Here is a 17,863-nt window from a genome sequence, read left to right on the forward strand (position 1 = left end):
ATGTTATTTATTATTCTCCGAGGACAAGCAGGCTGCTTGTTCTCACTGATGGGTGACGTCCACGGCAGCCCCTCCAATCGGAAACTTCTCTAGCAAAGTCCTTTGCTAGTCCTTGCGCGCACCGCGCATGCGCGGCCGTCTTCCCGCCCGAAACCGGCTCGAGCCGGCCAGTCTTCTTTTGTCCACACTCGGTACGGTCGTGTTTTCGCCGTGTCGAGCCCCGGAAAGTCGACCTCGCGCGTCCAAATTTATTTTGACGTGTTTTTTCTTCGGAAGTGCTCCGGAAACCCCCCCCCCCCCGGGGTTTCGTGTTAATCCTCCCCGTACTTCCAGCTTTTTGCCCCGATAAGTTTTCTTTCGTCGTCGGGGTAGGCCTCTTTTCGGCCTCGGTCGAGATTTTCTCCCTTACAAATTTTTTGGTGCTCTTTTTCCGTCATTTCGGACTTTGATTTCGCCGGCGCGATTTTTCCGCCCATGACATCGAAGCCTTCCAGCGGCTTCAAGAAGTGCACCCAGTGCGCCCGGGTTATCTCGCTCACTGATCGACACTCGTCGTGTCTTCAGTGTCTGGGGGCCGAGCACCGCCCTCAGAACTGCAGTCTGTGTTCCCTGCTTCAAAGGCGGACTCAGGTAGCGAGACTAGCCCAGTGGAACGTGTTGTTCTCGGGCTCTTCGTCGGCATCGGCACCGGGATCTTCGAGTGCATCAACGTCGTCAGCGTCCAGACCATCTTCCTCGGCCGCCCCTGCATCGAGTGCATCGAGGCATCGGGCCTCTGCATCGGCGCCGAGACATCGGATAGCTGCATCGACGTCGGTGGTACCGGGACCTCGTCTGCTGATGTCGTCGGACGGTGGTGCATCGTCAGGAGTGCAGGTGAGGGCTGTCCATTCCCCTGCAGGTGGCGGTGAGCCTTCGGGTGGGTCTCCTCCTACCCTGAGGGCTCCTGCGGTACAGCCCCCCCGAGACCGACCTCCTTCGGCCTCGGCCCCGAGGAAGCGACGGCTGGATTCTACGTCCTCGTCGGTGCCGGGGAGCTCCGGTGACATGCTTCGGAAGAAATCGAAGAAGCATCGACACCGGTCGCCTCCCCGCGTCGGCACCGAGAGCTCTGGGTCGCCGAGGGATTCGGCACCCAGCAGGCATCGGCACCGAGAGGACCGCTCACCCTCTGTTCAAGAGGTGTCGATGCGCTCCACTCTGGACAGCTCGGAACAGCCTCCTCGCCCGGAACAGGTTCTGACGTCGACGCCTGCATCGACCTCTTTGCCTTTCTCTGCAGCCGCTCTGAACGAGAGCCTCCGGGCCGTTCTCCCAGAGATTCTGGGAGAGCTGTTGCGCCCTACCCCTCCGGTACCGGCGGTGCTTGCGCCTCCGGTACCGTCGAGCGTGGCGCCGGCTGGCCCATCGCCCGTGGTGAGGTCCCCGACGTCGGTACCGCGTGCGGTACTGACTGCGGCCACCTCCCAGGAGGGCTCCCCGACTACGTCGGCGGAGGAAGCTTCGCCGATGCGGGCCAGGGAGTCTACCTCTCGATGCCCCCATCGTGGACGTGGCTCCACTAGTCGAGCCGGGCGAGGTTGCAGACACAGGTTCGTGAACTTGTGTCTGACACCGAGGGTGAGGCCTCGTGGGAGGAAGAAGAAGACCCCAGATATTTCTCTGACGAGGAGTCTGAGGGTCTTCCTTCTGATCCCACTCCCTCTCCTGAAAGACAGCTTTCTCCTCCTGAGAGTCTGTCTTTCGCTTCCTTTGTCCGGGAGATGTCTACGGCCATCCCCTTCCCGGTGGTTGTGGAGGACGAGCCCAGGGCTGAAATGTTTGAGCTCCTGGACTATCCTTCTCCACCTAAGGAAGCGTCCACTGTTCCCTTGCACCATGTCCTAAAAAAGACATTGCTTGCGAACTGGACAAAACCTCTAACTAATCCCCACATCCCCAAGAAGATCGAGTCCCAGTACCGGATCCATGGGGACCCAGATCTGATGCGCACCCAGTTGCCTCATGATTCTGGAGTTGTGGATCTGGCCCTAAAGAAGGCTAAGAGTTCTAGGGAGCATGCTTCGGCGCCCCCGGGCAAGGACTCTAGAACCTTAGACTCCTTTGGGAGGAAGGCCTACCATTCCTCTATGCTCGTGGCCAAAATCCAGTCTTACCAGCTCTACACGAGCATACACATGCGGAACAATGTGCGGCAGTTGGCGGGCTTGGTTGATGCTCTTCCCCCTGAGCAAGCCAAGCCTTTTCAGGAGGTGGTCAGGCAGCTGAAGGCATGCAGAAAATTCCTGGCCAGAGGGGTGTATGACACCTTTGATGTTGCGTCCAGGGCCGCTGCTCAAGGTGTGGTGATGCGCAGCGGATTGCGGACTTGCCTTGCCGTGCAGACAACATTTTTGGAGAGAAAGGTGGTAGAGTCTCTCCACCAGCGGGCACCGCATTCGACAAGTTCTCCCGCCGGCAGCCTTCAGCATCTACCTCTACAGGTAGAAGATTTTTCGGGGGAAGGAAGACTGTTCCCTACTCTTCTGGTAAGCGTAGGTACAATCCTCCTCGACAGCCTGCGGCCCAGGCTAAGCCCCAGCGCGCTCGCTCTCGTCAGCAGCGTGCGCCTCAGCCAGGCCCCTCGGCTCCCCAGCAAAAGCAAGGGGCGAGCTTTTGACTGGCTCCAGCAGAGCATAGCCGACATCCAAGTGTCAGTGCCGGGCGACCTACCAGTCGGGGGGAGGTTGAAAGCTTTTCACCAAAGGTGGCCTCTAATAACCTCCGACCAGTGGGTTCTCCAAATAGTCCGGCAAGGATACACCCTCAATTTGGCCTCAAAACCTCCAAATTGTCCACCGGGAGCTCAGTCTTACAGCTTCCAGCACAAGCAGGTACTTGCAGAGGAACTCTCCGCCCTTCTCAGCGCCAATGCGGTCGAGCCCATGCCATCCGGGCAAGAAGGGCTGGGATTCTATTCCAGGTACTTCCTTGTGGAAAAGAAAACAGGGGGGATGCGTCCCATCCTAGACCTAAGGGCCCTGAACAAATATCTCGTAAAAGAAAAGTTCAGGATGCTTTCCCTGGGCACCCTTCTCCCCATGATTCAGCAAAACGATTGGCTATGCTCTCTGGACTTGAAGGATGCCTACACACACATCCCGATACTGCCAGCTCACAGACAGTATCTGCGATTTCAGTTGGGCACACGCCACTTCCAGTACTGTGTGCTACCCTTTGGGCTCGCCTCTGAGCCCAGGGTGTTCACAAAGTGCCTAGCTATGGTAGCAGCGGCACTTCGCAGGCTGGGGGTGCACGTGTTCCCATATCTCGACGATTGGCTGGTGAAGAACACATCCGAGGCAGGAGCCCTGCAGTCCATGCAGATGACTATTCGCCTCCTGGAGCTACTGGGGTTTGTGATAAATTATCCAAAGTCCCATCTTCTCCCAGTGCAGAAACTCGAATTCATAGGAGCTCTGCTGGATTCTCGGACGGCTCGCGCCTATCTCCCAGAGACGAGGGCCAACAACTTGTTGTCCCTCGTCTCGCGGGTGCGAGCGTCCCAGCAGATCACAGCTCGGCAGATGTTGAGATTGCTGGGCCACATGGCCTCCACAGTTCATGTGACTCCCATGGCCCGTCTTCACATGAGATCTGCTCAATGGACCCTAGCCTCCCAGTGGTATCAGGCTGCTGGGGGTCTAGAAGACGTGATCCACCTGTCCACGAGTTTTCTCGAATCCCTGTATTGGTGGACAATCTGGTCCAATTTGACTCTGGGACGTCCTTTCCAAATTCCTCAGCCACAAAAAGTGCTGACAACGGATGCGTCTCTCCTGGGATGGGGAGCTCATGTCGATGGGCTTCACACCCAAGGAAGCTGGTCCCTCCAGGAGCGCGGTCTACAGATCAATCTCCTGGAGTTGCGAGCGATCTGGAACGCTCTGAAGGCTTTCAGAGATCGGCTGTCCCATCAAATTATCCAAATTCAGACAGACAACCAGGGGGGCACCGGATCTCGCCCCCTGTGTCAGGAAGCCGTCAGCATGTGGCTCTGGGCTCGCCGTCTCGGCATGGTGCTCCAAGCCACATATCTGGCAGGCGTAAACAACAGTCTGGCCGACAGACTGAGCCGGATTATGCAATCTCACGAGTGGTCGCTCAACTCCAGAGTGGTGCGCCAGATCTTCCAAGCGTGGGGCACCCCCTTGGTGGATCTCTTCGCATCTCGAGTGAACCACAAAGTCCCTCAGTTCTGTTCCAGGCTTCAGGCCCACGGCAGACTGGCATCGGATGCCTTCTTCCTGGATTGGGGGGAGGGCCTGCTGTATGCTTATCCTCCCATTCCTCTGGTGGGGAAGACTTTGTTGAAACTCAAGCAAGACCGAGGCACCATGATTCTGATTGCTCCTTTTTGGCCGCGTCAGATCTGGTTCCCTCTTCTTCTGGAGTTATCCTCCGAAGAACCGTGGAGATTGGAGTGTTTTCCGACCCTCATCACGCAGGACGAAGGGGCTCTTCTGCATCCCAGCCTCCGGTCCCTGGCTCTCACGGCCTGGATGTTGAGAGCGTAGACTTTGCCTCTTTGGGTCTGTCAGAGGGTGTCTCCCGCGTCTTGCTTGCTTCCAGGAAAGATTCCACTAAGAGGAGTTACTTCTTTCTGTGGAGGAGGTTTGCCGTCTGGTGTGACAGCAAGGCCCTAGCTCCTCGCTCTTGTCCTACACAGACCCTGCTTGAATACCTTCTGCACTTGTCTGAGTCTGGTCTTAAGACCAACTCTGTAAGAGTTCACCTTAGCGCGATCAGTGCATACCATTACCATGTGGAAGGTAAGCCGATCTCAGGACAGCCTTTAGTTGTTCGCTTCATGAGAGGTTTGCTTTTGTCAAAGCCCCCTGTCAAGCCTCCTACAGTGTCATGGGATCTCAATGTCGTTCTCACCCAGCTGATGAAACCTCCTTTTGAGCCACTGAATTCCTGCCATCTGAAGTACTTGACCTGGAAGGTCATTTTCTTGGTGGCAGTTACTTCAGCTCGTAGAGTCAGTGAGCTTCAGGCCCTGGTAGCCCAGGCCCCTTACACCAAATTTCATCATAACAGAGTAGTCCTCCGCACTCACCCTAAGTTCTTGCCAAAGGTTGTGTCGGAGTTCCATCTGAACCAGTCAATTGTCTTGCCAACATTCTTTCCCCGTCCTCATTCCTGCCCTGCTGAACGTCAGCTGCACACATTGGACTGCAAGAGAGCATTGGCCTTCTACCTGGAGCGGACACAGCCCCACAGACAGTCCGCCCAATTGTTTGTTTCTTTTGATCCCAATAGGAGGGGCGTGGCTGTAGGGAAACGCACCATATCCAATTGGCTAGCAGATTGCATTTCCTTCACTTACGCCCAGGCGGGGCTGGCTCTTGAGGGTCATGTCACGGCTCATAATGTTAGAGCCATGGCTGCGTCGGTAGCCCACTTGAAGTCGGCCTCCATTGAAGAAATTTGCAAAGCTGCGACGTGGTCATCTGTCCACACATTCACATCTCATTACTGCCTGCAGCAGGATACCCGACGCGACAGTCGGTTCGGGCAGTCAGTTCTTCAGAATCTGTTTGGGCTTTAGGATCCAACTCCACCCCCCGAGGGCCCTGTTTGTTCTGTTCCAGGCTGCACTCTCAGTTAGTTGGTAAATTTTTTAGGTCAATCTCAGTTATGTCCTCGCCGTTGCGAGGCCCAATTGACCATGGTTGTTGTTTTGAGTGAGCCTGGGGGCTAGGGATACCCCATCAGTGAGAACAAGCAGCCTGCTTGTCCTCGGAGAAAGCGAATGCTACATACCTGTAGAAGGTATTCTCCGAGGACAGCAGGCTGATTGTTCTCACAAACCCGCCCGCCTCCCCTTTGGAGTTGTGTCTTCCCTTGAAGTGTATTGTCTTGCTACATACTGGACTGGCCGGCTCGAGCCGGTTTCGGGCGGGAAGACGGCCGCGCATGCGTGGTGCGCGCGGGCGCGCGAGGACTAGCAAAGGACTTTGCTAGAGAAGTTTCCGATTGGAGGGGCTGCCGTGGACGTCACCCATCAGTGAGAACAATCAGCCTGCTGTCCTCGGAGAATACCTTCTACAGGTATGTAGCATTCGCTTTTACCAAAGTGTTTGCGGTCTTCGCACAGCGTCCGAGTCTGGCCAGGGAGCATATTCCACTGGGAAGGGGCAATTTTCACCTGTTCTGATATCTGGGTGTTTGCTGCTTGCTGTCCTCCAGTTCTGGTTCCAGCAACAGTGCTCTTGGGCACTGTGCCGCTTGCTGCTTTCCTCTCTGGATACTTTCCTGTTTGGCAATGGGGACCGCTCATGGTTTTGACGGGCCTCAGAGCTGTTTGCTCTCCGGCAGCCGCCATTTTGCAGGTGGTCCTTCGCCTTTCCCCGGAGATGTGCACTCGGTACTTGCAGTGATGTTAGAGACCCACGTGATTGGTTGACGTTCTGGGCTTGTGTATGTGCCGGTCTGAGAAACTTGTCCGTGCTGGTTGGTGGGGAACCTCGGTGTTTTTGGCGGGCTCTGTGGCGGTTTGTTTGCTGGCAGCTGCCATTTTTGCTTCGTAGGCTTCGGCACTGTTTAAAAACAAAAATCCCCTCCGGCTCGCAGGCAGTGGTGAGGGGCGCTCTGGCTTTCTCTGCAGCAAGAAGCAGCATAAGGAGTGTCAAAGCAAATGCAAGGCGCAGATAAAGAAGGCCAAGAGGGATTACGAAAAAAAGATAGCATTAGAGGCAAAAAAGCATAATAAAAAAAATTTTCGGCATATTAAAAGCAGGAAGCCGGCAAAAGAATCGGTTGGGCCGCTGGATGATGGAGGGGTAAAAGGGGCGATCAAGGAAGATAAAGACGTAGCGAAGAGATTGAATGAATTCTTTGCTTCGGTCTTCACTGAGGAAGATTTGGGTGGGATACCGGTGTCGGAAATGATATTTCAAGCGGACGAATCGGAGAAACTTACTGACTTCACGGTAAACCTGGAGGATGTAATGGGGCAATTCAGCAAACTGAAGAGTAGCAAATCTCCTGGACCGGATGGTATTCATCCTAGAGTACTGATAGAACTGAAAAATGAGCTTGCGGAGCTACTGCTAGTGATATGCAATTTATCCTTAAAATCGAGCGTGGTACCGGAAGATTGGAGGTTAGCCAATGTAACGCCCATTTTTAAAAAAGGTTCCAGGGGAGATCCAGGAAATTATAGACCGGTGAGTCTGACGTCGGTGCTGGGGAAAATGGTAGAGGCTACTATTAAAAACAAAATTACAGAGCACCTCCGAGGACATGGATTACTGAGACTGAGTCAAGCACGGCTTTTGTGTGGGGAAATCTTGCCTGACCAATTTATTTAAATTCTTTGCAGGAGTAAACAAGTATGTGGACAAAGGGGAGCCGGTTGATATTGTGTATCTGGATTTTCAAAAGGCGTTTGACAAGGTACCTCATGAAAGGCTACAGAGGAAATTGGAAGGTCATGGGATAGGAGGAAACGTCCTATTGTGGATTAAAAACTGGTTGAAGGATAGGAAACAGAGAGTGGGGTTAAATGGGCAGTATTCACAATGGAGGAGGGTAGTTAGTGGGGTTCCTCAGGGGTCTGTGCTAGGACCGCTGCTTTTTAATATATTTATAAGTGATTTAGAGATGGGAGTAACTAGCGAGGTAATTAAATTTGCTGATGACACAAAGTTATTCAAAGTCGTCAACTCGCGACAGGATTGTGAAAAAAAAATTACAGAAGGACCTTACGAGACTGGGAGACTGGGCGGCTAAATGGCAGATGACGTTTAATGTGAGCAAGTGCAAGGTGATGCATGTGGGAAAAAAGAACCCGAATTATAGCTACGTCATGCAAGGTTCCACGTTAGGAGTTACGGACCAAGAAAGGGATCTCTGGGTGTCGTCGTCGATAATACACTGAAACCTTCTGCTCAGTGTGCTGCTGCGGCTTGGAAAGCGAATAGAATGTTGGGTATTATTAGGAAAGGTATGGAAAACAGGTGTGAGGATGCTATAATGCCGTTGTATCGCTCCATGGTGCGACCGCACCTTGAGTATTGTGTTCAATTCTGGTCGCCGCATCTCAAGAAAGATATAGTGGAATTGGAAAAGGTGCAGCGAAGGGCGACTAAAATGATAACGGGGATGGGACGACTTCCCTATGAAGAAAGATTAAGGAGGCTAGGGCTTTTCAGCTTGGAGAAGAGACGGCTGAGGGGAGACATGATAGAGGTATATAACTACTACTACTACTACTATTTTGCATTTCTATAGCGCTGCAAGGCGTACGCAGCGCTGCACAAACATAGAAGAAAGACAGTCCCTGCTCAAAGAGCTTACAATCTAATAGACCAAAAAAAAAAAAAAAAAAGCAATTCAATTAATGTGTACAGGAAGGAGGAGAGGAGGGTAGGTGGAGGCGAGTGGTTAAGAGTCAAAAGCAATGTTAAATAGGTGGGCTTTCAGTCTAGATTTAAAGGTGGCCAAGGATGGGGCAAGACGTAGGGGCTCAGGAAGTTTATTCCAGGCATAGGGTGCAGCGAGACAGAAGGCGCGAAGTCTGGAGTTGGCAGTAGTGGAGAAGGGAACAGATAAGAAGGATTTATCCATGGAGCGGAGTGCATGGGAAGGGGTGTAGGGAAGGACGAGTGTGGAGAGATACTGGGGAGCAGCAGAGTGAGTACATTTATAGGTTAGTAGAAGAAGTTTGAACAGGATGCGAAAACGGATAGGGAGCCAGTAAAGTGACTTGAGGAGAGGGGTAATATGAGTAAAGCGACTCTGGCAGAAGACGAGACGGGCAGCAGAGTTTTGAACTGATTGGAGAGGAGAGAGGTGACTAAGTGGGAGGCCAGCAAGAAGCAGATTGCAGTAGTCTAAACGAGAGGTGACAAGGGTGTGGATGAGGGTTTTGGTAGAGTGCTGAGAAAGAAAGGGGCGAATTTTACGGATGTTGTAAAGAAAGAAACGACAGGTCTTGGCGGTCTGCTGGATATGAGCAGAGAAGGAGAGAAAAGAGTCAAAGATGACCCCAAGGTTTCGAGCTGAGGAGACAGGGAGAATGAGAGAGCCATCAACAGAAATAGAAAACTGGGGGAGTGGGGAAGTGGGTTTGGGGGGAAAAATGAGAAGCTCGGTTTTGATCATGTTTAATTTCAGGTGGCGTTGAGACATCCAGACAGCAATGTCAGACAAGCACGCTGAAACTTTGGTTTGGATGCAAGGTGAGATATCAGGGGTAGAAAGGTAGATTTGGGAGTCATCAGCATAGAGATGGTAGGAAAAGCCATGGGATGAGATTAATGAACCAAGGGAAGAAGTGTAGATAGAAAAGAGTAGGGGACCAAGAACAGAACCCTGAGGTACGCCGACAGGCATAGGGATAGAAGTAGAAGAGGATCCACCAGAGTGAACACTGAAGGTGCGGAGGGAGAGGTAGGAAGAGAACCAGGAAAGGACAGAGCCCTGGAATCCAAGTGAGGACAGGGTATCGAGGAGTATGCTGTGATCGACTGTGTCAAAAGCAGCGGAAAGATCAAGAAGAATGAGGATGGAATAGAGACCTCTGGATTTAGCCAGTAATAGGTCATTGGAGACTTTAGTAAGCGCAGTTTCGGTTGAGTGGAGAGGGCGAAAACCAGATTGTAGTGGGTCAAGAAGAGCATGTGAGGAGAAAATAATCAAGGCAGCGGTGGTGAACAGCACGCTCAAGTAATTTGGAGAGAAAAGGGAGGAGGGAGCTTGGTCGGTAATTAGAGGGACAAATAGGGTCAAGTGAAGGCTTCTTAAGGAAGCCTTAATGCAACCACTTAATGCAATATATTGAGAGGAAGGACCAGAAGAGTATCTGAGCAGGTTCCCTGGAGAGGTAGCTTCCACCTGGCCTTGAGCTCAAGCGTGACCCTTGGGTAGGATACCAGGAGTTATTGGCTGATATGAATGGGAGGGGGGTCCCTTTCCTCAGGTTGCTCTGAGGGGAGAGTTTGCTTGGTTTGAGTGGGTTGCGCGAAGCGGAACATTTTTGCTGAATGAACTTTGAGGGAACTTTTTTGTGAAAGAACTCTGGGGATTTTTGTGAATGAACTTTGAGAGAACTTTTTGGTGAAAGAACTCTGGGGATTTTTTGCTGAATGAACTTTGGGAACTTTTTTTTTTTTTGGCTGGGCAAAGTGTTGGAACTTTTTGCCCGGGGTTAAAGGACTTGGACTGTGAGGCTAAGTTTGTTTTTCTTTTCTGTTGTAAAGTGGAAACCGTAAACATGCTGGGGCTAGGTACCAAGCCCGGGGAGGCATATAGCCCAGGGAGGAGAGTGCTTGCAATAAAATACAGGAACTTATCTGACTGGTTTGCTGCTGTTAAATTGCCAAGTAATCAAGTATTGCCTAGAGAACTTGGTGTGGAGTTGTGCCCACAATATGTGGGAAGTGCTCACAATATGTTCCTTGTAGCCACTGGAAACTACATGGTGTAGTGCTGTTCCTAGCTATGCATGACATGGATGATTCAGAGGCATATTTTCAAAGCACTTTGGGAGGCTAAGTTCCATAGGTTTCTATGGAACTTTGGGAGGCTAAGTGCTTTGAAAATGAGCCCAAAAGTGTCGCAACACAAAGTGGCACATATCCTTCCTCCCTGCCCAAACCTCGTAAAATCCACTTTACACATATGTATGCATTGCAAAGGGTACTGAGTATCTGTTTTGCCGCCTTAGAGGTGTTAATTCATGCTGTCATCTGTGTCATCAGATAAGTTCATCTATGTTATTTATGTGGATATTCCACATACACAGGGTGTGGTATATGCCAATGATGAGCTGACCATGAGTGTCCATACACTGTTAAATGCTGATGCTTATATCCCTGGTACAAGCACTTTTTGAATGTGGAATTTAATGAAGGCATAGAACATTTGCTTGCATTGGCATCTGAGATCTGAGTAACTATCCCACAAATAGCTAAGGATATTATGTATCTCTGTTATACAGCACTATGATTACTCATTACATGTCAGTACATACATCCCTATCAAGGGTTTATTGTTACATCTATACAAACATAGCTGTAGTAGAGGGTGGATAGTGATATCTGTTCAGTAGGTAGGCACTTCATAGTAGCTGGCCTTACTGCCATGGTGAGCAGAATAAGAAGAATATGACTGACTCTTAAGTACTTACTGGACTCCTTGACAGCTGTCATGGCTGCTGTCATGACTTGCTACTCCTGTGATGGCTGCTTCTTCCACTGTCTACTACTACTACTACTATTTAGCATTTCTATAGCGCTACAAGGCATACGCAGCCTCCTCATTTCTATGGCATTCAGTACCTGGTGTTGGCCTGCTGGGAGTTGCTTATTGGCAGCCTTTTTTTTTTTTTTGCATCCTTGAGCAGGATTCACCATTTTTTAAAATGTCCTCCACCTCCCTATTGTAGTGGAGAACTGTGTTTACTTGTGAGGCAATGTTCTACCACAATCTGTTTCTCATGAGAATTCCCTGCAAAAAACACGATTACTTGGTGTTGAAGGACAAGCAGAGAAATTGGCTTTTTTCAAGCCTGGCATGCTGTTATTTCATTGGAGAGTGACCAGAAGCTCTAAACTATTTGCAAATGAGTCTTAAATTGTGGCAATTTGTGCAGTCAATAAATAACCAGTTATTTTTTGAATATTGGCTGCACGTTTCAGATTTCAAGTTTATTAAGATTTTGATATACTACCCTATGTCAGGGGCCTTCAGAACGGTGTACGTGGAGGGGCATAATTGAACGTCGCCGGCCAAATAGATCGCCGGCGATCTATGTTGGCGGCGGCGCTACAACTGGCCGGAACCGTATTATCGGAAAAAATGGCTGGCCATCTTTTTGTTCGATAACACGGTTTAGCCCGGCTAAATGCCTTGGATGTCGCCGGGTTTGAGATGGCCGGTTTTGTTTTTCAGCGATAATGGAAAAAAATGCCGGCCATCTCCAACCCGGCGACATCCAAGGCATTTGGTCGTGGGAGGAGCCAGCATTTGTAGTGCACTGGTCCCCCTCACTTGCCAGGACATCAACTGGGCACCCTAGGGGTCAGTGCGGTGGACTTCAGAAACAGCTCCCACATGCATAGCTCCCTTACTTTGGGTGCTGAGCCCCACCAACCCCCCCCCCCCCCCAAAACCCACTACCCACAAATGTACAACACTACCGTAGCTCTTAGGGGTGAAGGGGGGCAACTACTGTGGGTACAGTGGGTTTTGGAGGGCTACCATTACCAGCACAAGTGTTACAGGTAGGGGGGGGGATGGGCCTGGGTCCGCCTGCCTTAAGTGCACTGCGGTACCCACTAAAAGTGCTCCAGGGACCTGCATACACGCAGGCCTCTAGGACTTGTTGCTGCTGTATAACTTTGGCACAGCAGTTGACACCTGAAGACTAATCTCTTTGAAAAAGTCCTTTATTTGAATAAGCACGTTTACTCACAGTTAACTGCAGATCAGAGGTTGTGCCCCACTGGCAAAGTGTCTCCCTGGTACTGATAGGTCAGAGCTGGTAGAATGGTGTACAATGCCCTCTTTCAGCCACATTCAAGGTAAGAACTAAGTTCTCTAACGTGGGTAACACATGAAAGGGATCTAAAACTGGCTTACAAAAATGGCCACTACCTCATGGACTACCGGAAACACAACAGGGCACACTCTGACCCAGTTAGCAGGGGGAAAAGCACCATGGGAGTAGTGCCCACTACCCTACACCCACTACAATGCACTGCTGATGTGACTCTGCAGTGCACCTAACAGAAAAGGTGTCACACTAACCCGAGAGCCAAATCACAACCAGGGAAAGGCTGTCAAAGGATAGAACACATTCTGCTGTGATGGAGGTGGGTACGGCATTTGAGGCTGGCATATAGGCTGGCAAAAAAGGTTTTTATTTTTATTTTTTTAGTATGGGAGGGGGTTGGTGACAACTGGAGGTCATCCCCCATTCCCTCCAGTGGTCATCTGGTGAGTTGGGGCACCTTTTTGAGGCTTGTTTGTGAAAATAAAAGGACCAAGTAAACCCGGCGAAATACTGCTTAATGCCGTTTTTTTCCATTATCGGCGAAAGCTGGCTATCTGGTAGCCACACCCATACCCACTCATGTCCCGCCTTTGCTTTGCCGCCAACACGCCCCTTTGAACTTTTGCCGGCGAGGCGACGGGAAAGCGGCGAAGCTGTCAAAAAAAGCAGCTTTTGATTATACCGATTTCTCCGCTTTTCCGAGATCGCCGGCCATCTCCCGATTTGTGTCGGGAAATGGCCGGCAATCACTTTCGATTATGAGCTGGATACTATATGACAGTTGCAAGCAGACATAAAACAAATCAAGAGAGAGTGAGTAACCGATTAACTGAAGTTCCCGTGGTTAGTCACTTTTATCTGGCAAAATATCCACTTAGACCTTCTCTTTACTGAAATGGTTTAGTCAATGCTTTATTTCACAGGGTCCAACACGCCACCTTCATTATACAGCAAGGTTGTGGCCAATAGTAATATATATGCAGGATAAGCCATCCATCTTGGGAGGGGGTGTAATTAGCCTTCTCAGGTAACTCTAATAGGTCTTAGACTGAGTAGCTATGACAAGTATCAGGTTAGGTGGTAGATCTTGTGCAACAAGCCTCACCTATGCCTCAATTTCACCCTTTTCCATCTCACAGGCATATCTGAACAGAGAAGCTGAGGCACCCCTTCTGAACATTTAAGAGCTGCATGGTTATGAACCCACCAAGGGCTGGGAATGTGAGAAGGAACTGGCCTACAGGTATGTTTCCATCAGTGTATGGAGGATACAACCCCTTCCTTTATATGAAGTAACATAGTAACATAGTAGATGACGGCAGAAAAAGACCTGCACAGTCCATCTAGTCTGCCCAACAAGACAACTCATGTGTGCTACTTTTTGTGTATACCCTACTTTGATTTGTACCTATGCTCTTCAGGGCACAGACCGTATAAGTCTGCCCAGCACTATCCCTGCCTCCCAACCACCAGCCCCGCCTCCCAACCACCAGCTCTGGCACAGACCGTATAAGTCTGCACAGCACTATCCCCGCCTCCCACCACCGGCTCTGGCACAGACCGTATAAGTCTGCCCAGCACTATCCTCGCCTCCCAACCTTCAGCCCCGCCTCTCACTACCGGCTCTGCTATCCAGTCTCGGTTAAGCTCCTGAGGATCCATTCCTTCTGAACAGGATTCCTTTGTTTATCCCACGCATGTTTGAATTCCGTTACCGTTTTCATCTCCACCACCTCCCGCGGGAAGGCATTCCAAGCATCCACCACTCTCTCCGTGAAGAAATACTTCCTGACATTCCTGACTTCTGTCATCATAGTGTGTGGCATGAAGCACAATCTGCCAGATTCTATATATGATGCTAAAAATTGTGTGCAAATTTGGGCGCAGTCCCAATATACGAGCTCAATTTCATTGAGCAACGAGCCAATTAGCGCCAATAATTGAGTGCTAACAATCAGAATTAATTGGCAATAATTTTGATATATGTATCATGTTGCTACATGCTATTATATGAATGGTGCCCAAGTTGGAGTGTTGTTTATAGAATAGTGCTTGGTGCACATTTTTTTCAATGTCCAAATTTAGGTGCCATTTACAGAATCTAGTCCATTGTGTTTTGTAGACTCAGTTCCTTAGCGTAGGCAGCAGATGAATCCATCAACTGGTGGGTTGTATCCATCTACCAGCAGGTGGAGATAGAGATTACTAACTTAAGTGAGTGGTATTGGACAACCAGCCTCTCTGTAGGCTAGTATATCTCTATCTCCAGCAGGTGGTGGACATCTCCTTTCCAGCTCCTCGATTCTTCTGCTTTGGGACTCCTGGGCTAGTTTTGGCTAGCTAGTTGAGAGTGGGGGCGGCTGGCTCTTGTGCCATCCTTGGGGGCATACTTCTTTGGGGTCCCTGCCTCACCTCGTGTTCCCTTTGTGACTGGCTCTTGTGCCATCATTGGGGGCATACTTCTTTGGGGTCCCTCCCTTACCCCGTGTCCCCTTTTGCCTCCCTGCCTGGCCTGATTACTGTATCCTTCCTCACCATTAAAAACAAAAAAAGAGAGAGAAACAGCTTCAGAGCTTGTGCTGGAGCCTTAGCTGTTTAAAAAAAAAAAAAAAAAAGGTTAAGCAGTGTTTAGCTAGAGGGAGCAGGAACACAGACTCACTGGTGATTTGTCATCTGATCTGTCAGTGATTTTGGTCTGGGAGGCTCGCTGTCCTGTTTGGCTGCGCTGGGAGAGTGAGCTCTTTTATTTTCTTTCCCTCGAGGAGCGCGTCGGCATGGCAGCTGAGGCAGTTAAATGCTGCTCCCATTGCGGTAAAAAGAGATCCGCAGCGAGTCTTTGCTTAGCAGGCTGCTCTAAAACTTTGGCGGCTGAAGCCGCACCCCACACTGATGGCGTCGGACTGCGTGCCATTTTGTCGTCTTCTCCCGACGCGGCTCCTGGCAGTGAGCTGTTGGTGGTTTCGGAACCATTGCCTGCGGCAGCGCAGATCGCATCTAATTCAGAGCGCTTTTCTTCCTCTTCAGCGTGGATGACTGGGGAGACCCTTACTGTGCCTGGGGGCACTGGGGATCCATCCTCCCCAGAATTTGTGCTTGAATTACACCAGGCTTATCTTTTAAAGAAGACTCCCTCGCAGCCTTCTTTCCAGGGTCCTTTGCTGCCTGTTAACGCCTCTTTGTCAGGTTTTGAGCAGATTCTCTCCTCTGCTCCTGATACTCTGCCTCCTAAGAGGAGAAGAACAGCCTTTTTTTCTGAGTTGGCATCTTTGGGCCCCGGGTCCCCTTTACCTTCCCTTGCTGTATTGTCAGGGGATCTCTCTGCCCTTCTAGAACAGATGGCTTTGAGGAGGGTGAATTGAGGCAGGAAGAGCCTGATGACCCTACTGCTGTTCGAGTTTTCCATAAAGGTGAGCTTCCCTCTCTTATCTTAAATGCATTGGCAGCTTTGGATATTGCGGATCTGGAACCTCAGTCTTCTTCCTCGGTCAATCTTAAAATGACCAGTAAGCTGAAGCCTTCTATGGCATTCCCAGTTCACGAGGCTTTTCAAGAGTTGATCACAGTTTAGTGGTCCGACCTTGAGGGGACCTTTAAAGTTTCCAAGGCAATGTCTCGCCTTTATCCGGTGGTAGTGGATCAAGCGGACAGGTATGTTCTCCCTACTGTGGATACCTTGGTAACTGCAGTCACCAAAAAGACGACCCTTCCGGTGGAAGGTGGTGTAGCGCCAGTGGTGTAGCGAGGATGGCTGCAACCCAGGGCGGTTCGCCGCTGCGCCCCCCGCCCCCGGGTGCAACATGACACTCCCCCTCGGCGCATCAGCCCCCCCCCCCCCCCCCCGAGTGCATTCTTGCCTGCTGTGTGCAGGAAGTAACCTGTTCCGGGGCAGAGGGAGCAGAGAACCAGCAGAGTCGACACCCCCCCCCCCCCCCCCCACCAGCAGTGTGCACCTGGGACAGACCGCTCCCCCCCGCCCTTGCTACGCCACTGTGTAGAGCTCAAGGACATGCAGCACCATTGCCTTGAGGCCTCTCTCAAACGTTCTTTTGAAGTTTCTGCTTTGGTTCTTCAGGCGTCAGTTTGTAGCTCGTATACAGCCAGGGTGTGTCTTAGTTGGCTTCATCAGGCGCAGGAGCATGACGCAGACGAGGGTCTGCGTTTGGAGTCTGTCTCCACTCATTTGGAATCAGGCTTAGCTTATATAGCTGACTCCCTTTATGACCTGGTTTGCACGTCAGCTAAGCTTATGGCCTTAGCGGTTTCTTCTCACCGTTTGTTGTGGTTATGCCATTGGGTGGCGGATTTGGCCTCAAAGCAGCAACTCACTCGGCTACCTTTTCAAGGCAAGCTTCTCTTTGGAGAAGATTTAGTAAAGATTGTCAAGGATTTGGGTGACTCTAAGGGTCAACGCCTGCCGGAGGACAGGGCTCGGTCGTCTCCACAAATTTCTTCTTCTCGACCTCGTTTGAGAGAGGTTTGGCATTATCGGCTGGGTTGACCAGCTGCTAACTTCCAGTGAAACCTTTTCCAGCAGTGTTCTTCCTTTCAACATGATAAACGTTCCGCAGGTTCCTCCTCACGCCCAGGTCTTCTGTTCCTAAGATTGGCGGTTGGCTGACCCTTTTCTACAAAGAGTGGGCCAATATTACCTCAGATCAACAGGTTTTGGATATTATCAGAGAAAGTTACAAACTAGAGTTTCTTCTCCCATAGGCGACACCTTTTTGGAATCCCGATGTGTCTCCACCTGCAAACGGATAGCAGTCAAAGTTACTATTCATTCCCTTTTGGATCTCGGGGCAGCGGTTCCTGTCTCGCCTTCCGAAATCCAGACAGGTCGTTATTCCATTTATTTCATGGTGCCTTGAAAAGAGGGTTCCTTTCGGCTCATTCTCTATCTCCACAAGATAAATCAGTTCTTGAGGGTCCGGCATTTTCACATGGAAACCTTGCGGTCCATTGTAACAGCAGTACAGCCAAGAGAGTTCCTCACTGCTTTAGACCTCAATGAGGCATATCTTCAGATCCCCATTTGGCATCTACATCAGTGTTTCCTCCGCTTTGCAATTTTAGGCCGTCATTTCAGTTCTGGGCGCTCCTTTTTGACCGTGCCACTGCTCCTTGGGCATTCTGCAAAGTCATGGTGGTGGTAGCAGCGTTCCTGAGGAAGGAAGGAATCAGATTTCATCCCTACCTTGACGACTGGTTGATTCGGGCGGACTCAGCACTAGAGAGCCACAAGGCTACCGACCGAGTCATTTGTTGCAGTCGTTGGGCTGGGTGATCAGCTTACCCAAGAGTCATCTGGTTCCCTCT

At 50.7% G+C, this 17,863-nt stretch overlaps 1 protein-coding gene across 1 annotated transcript in view; it reads left to right on the forward strand.

Moving 5' to 3' along the window:
* The window catches only part of LRRC56 (leucine rich repeat containing 56), a 407,692-nt gene that overhangs the window by 47,783 nt on the left and 342,046 nt on the right, over window positions 1-17,863 (forward strand). Inside the window, exon 3 of the mRNA XM_030201285.1 lies at window positions 13,687-13,790. Coding sequence (XP_030057145.1) covers window positions 13,739-13,790 — 52 coding nt within the window. The 5' untranslated portion in view covers window positions 13,687-13,738. The remainder of the gene's footprint in view (window positions 1-13,686; window positions 13,791-17,863) is intronic.

The sequence above is a fragment of the Microcaecilia unicolor genome, chromosome 4 (genome assembly GCF_901765095.1).
Source record: "Microcaecilia unicolor chromosome 4, aMicUni1.1, whole genome shotgun sequence".
In the NCBI taxonomy this organism is placed as follows: domain Eukaryota; kingdom Metazoa; phylum Chordata; class Amphibia; order Gymnophiona; family Siphonopidae; genus Microcaecilia; species Microcaecilia unicolor.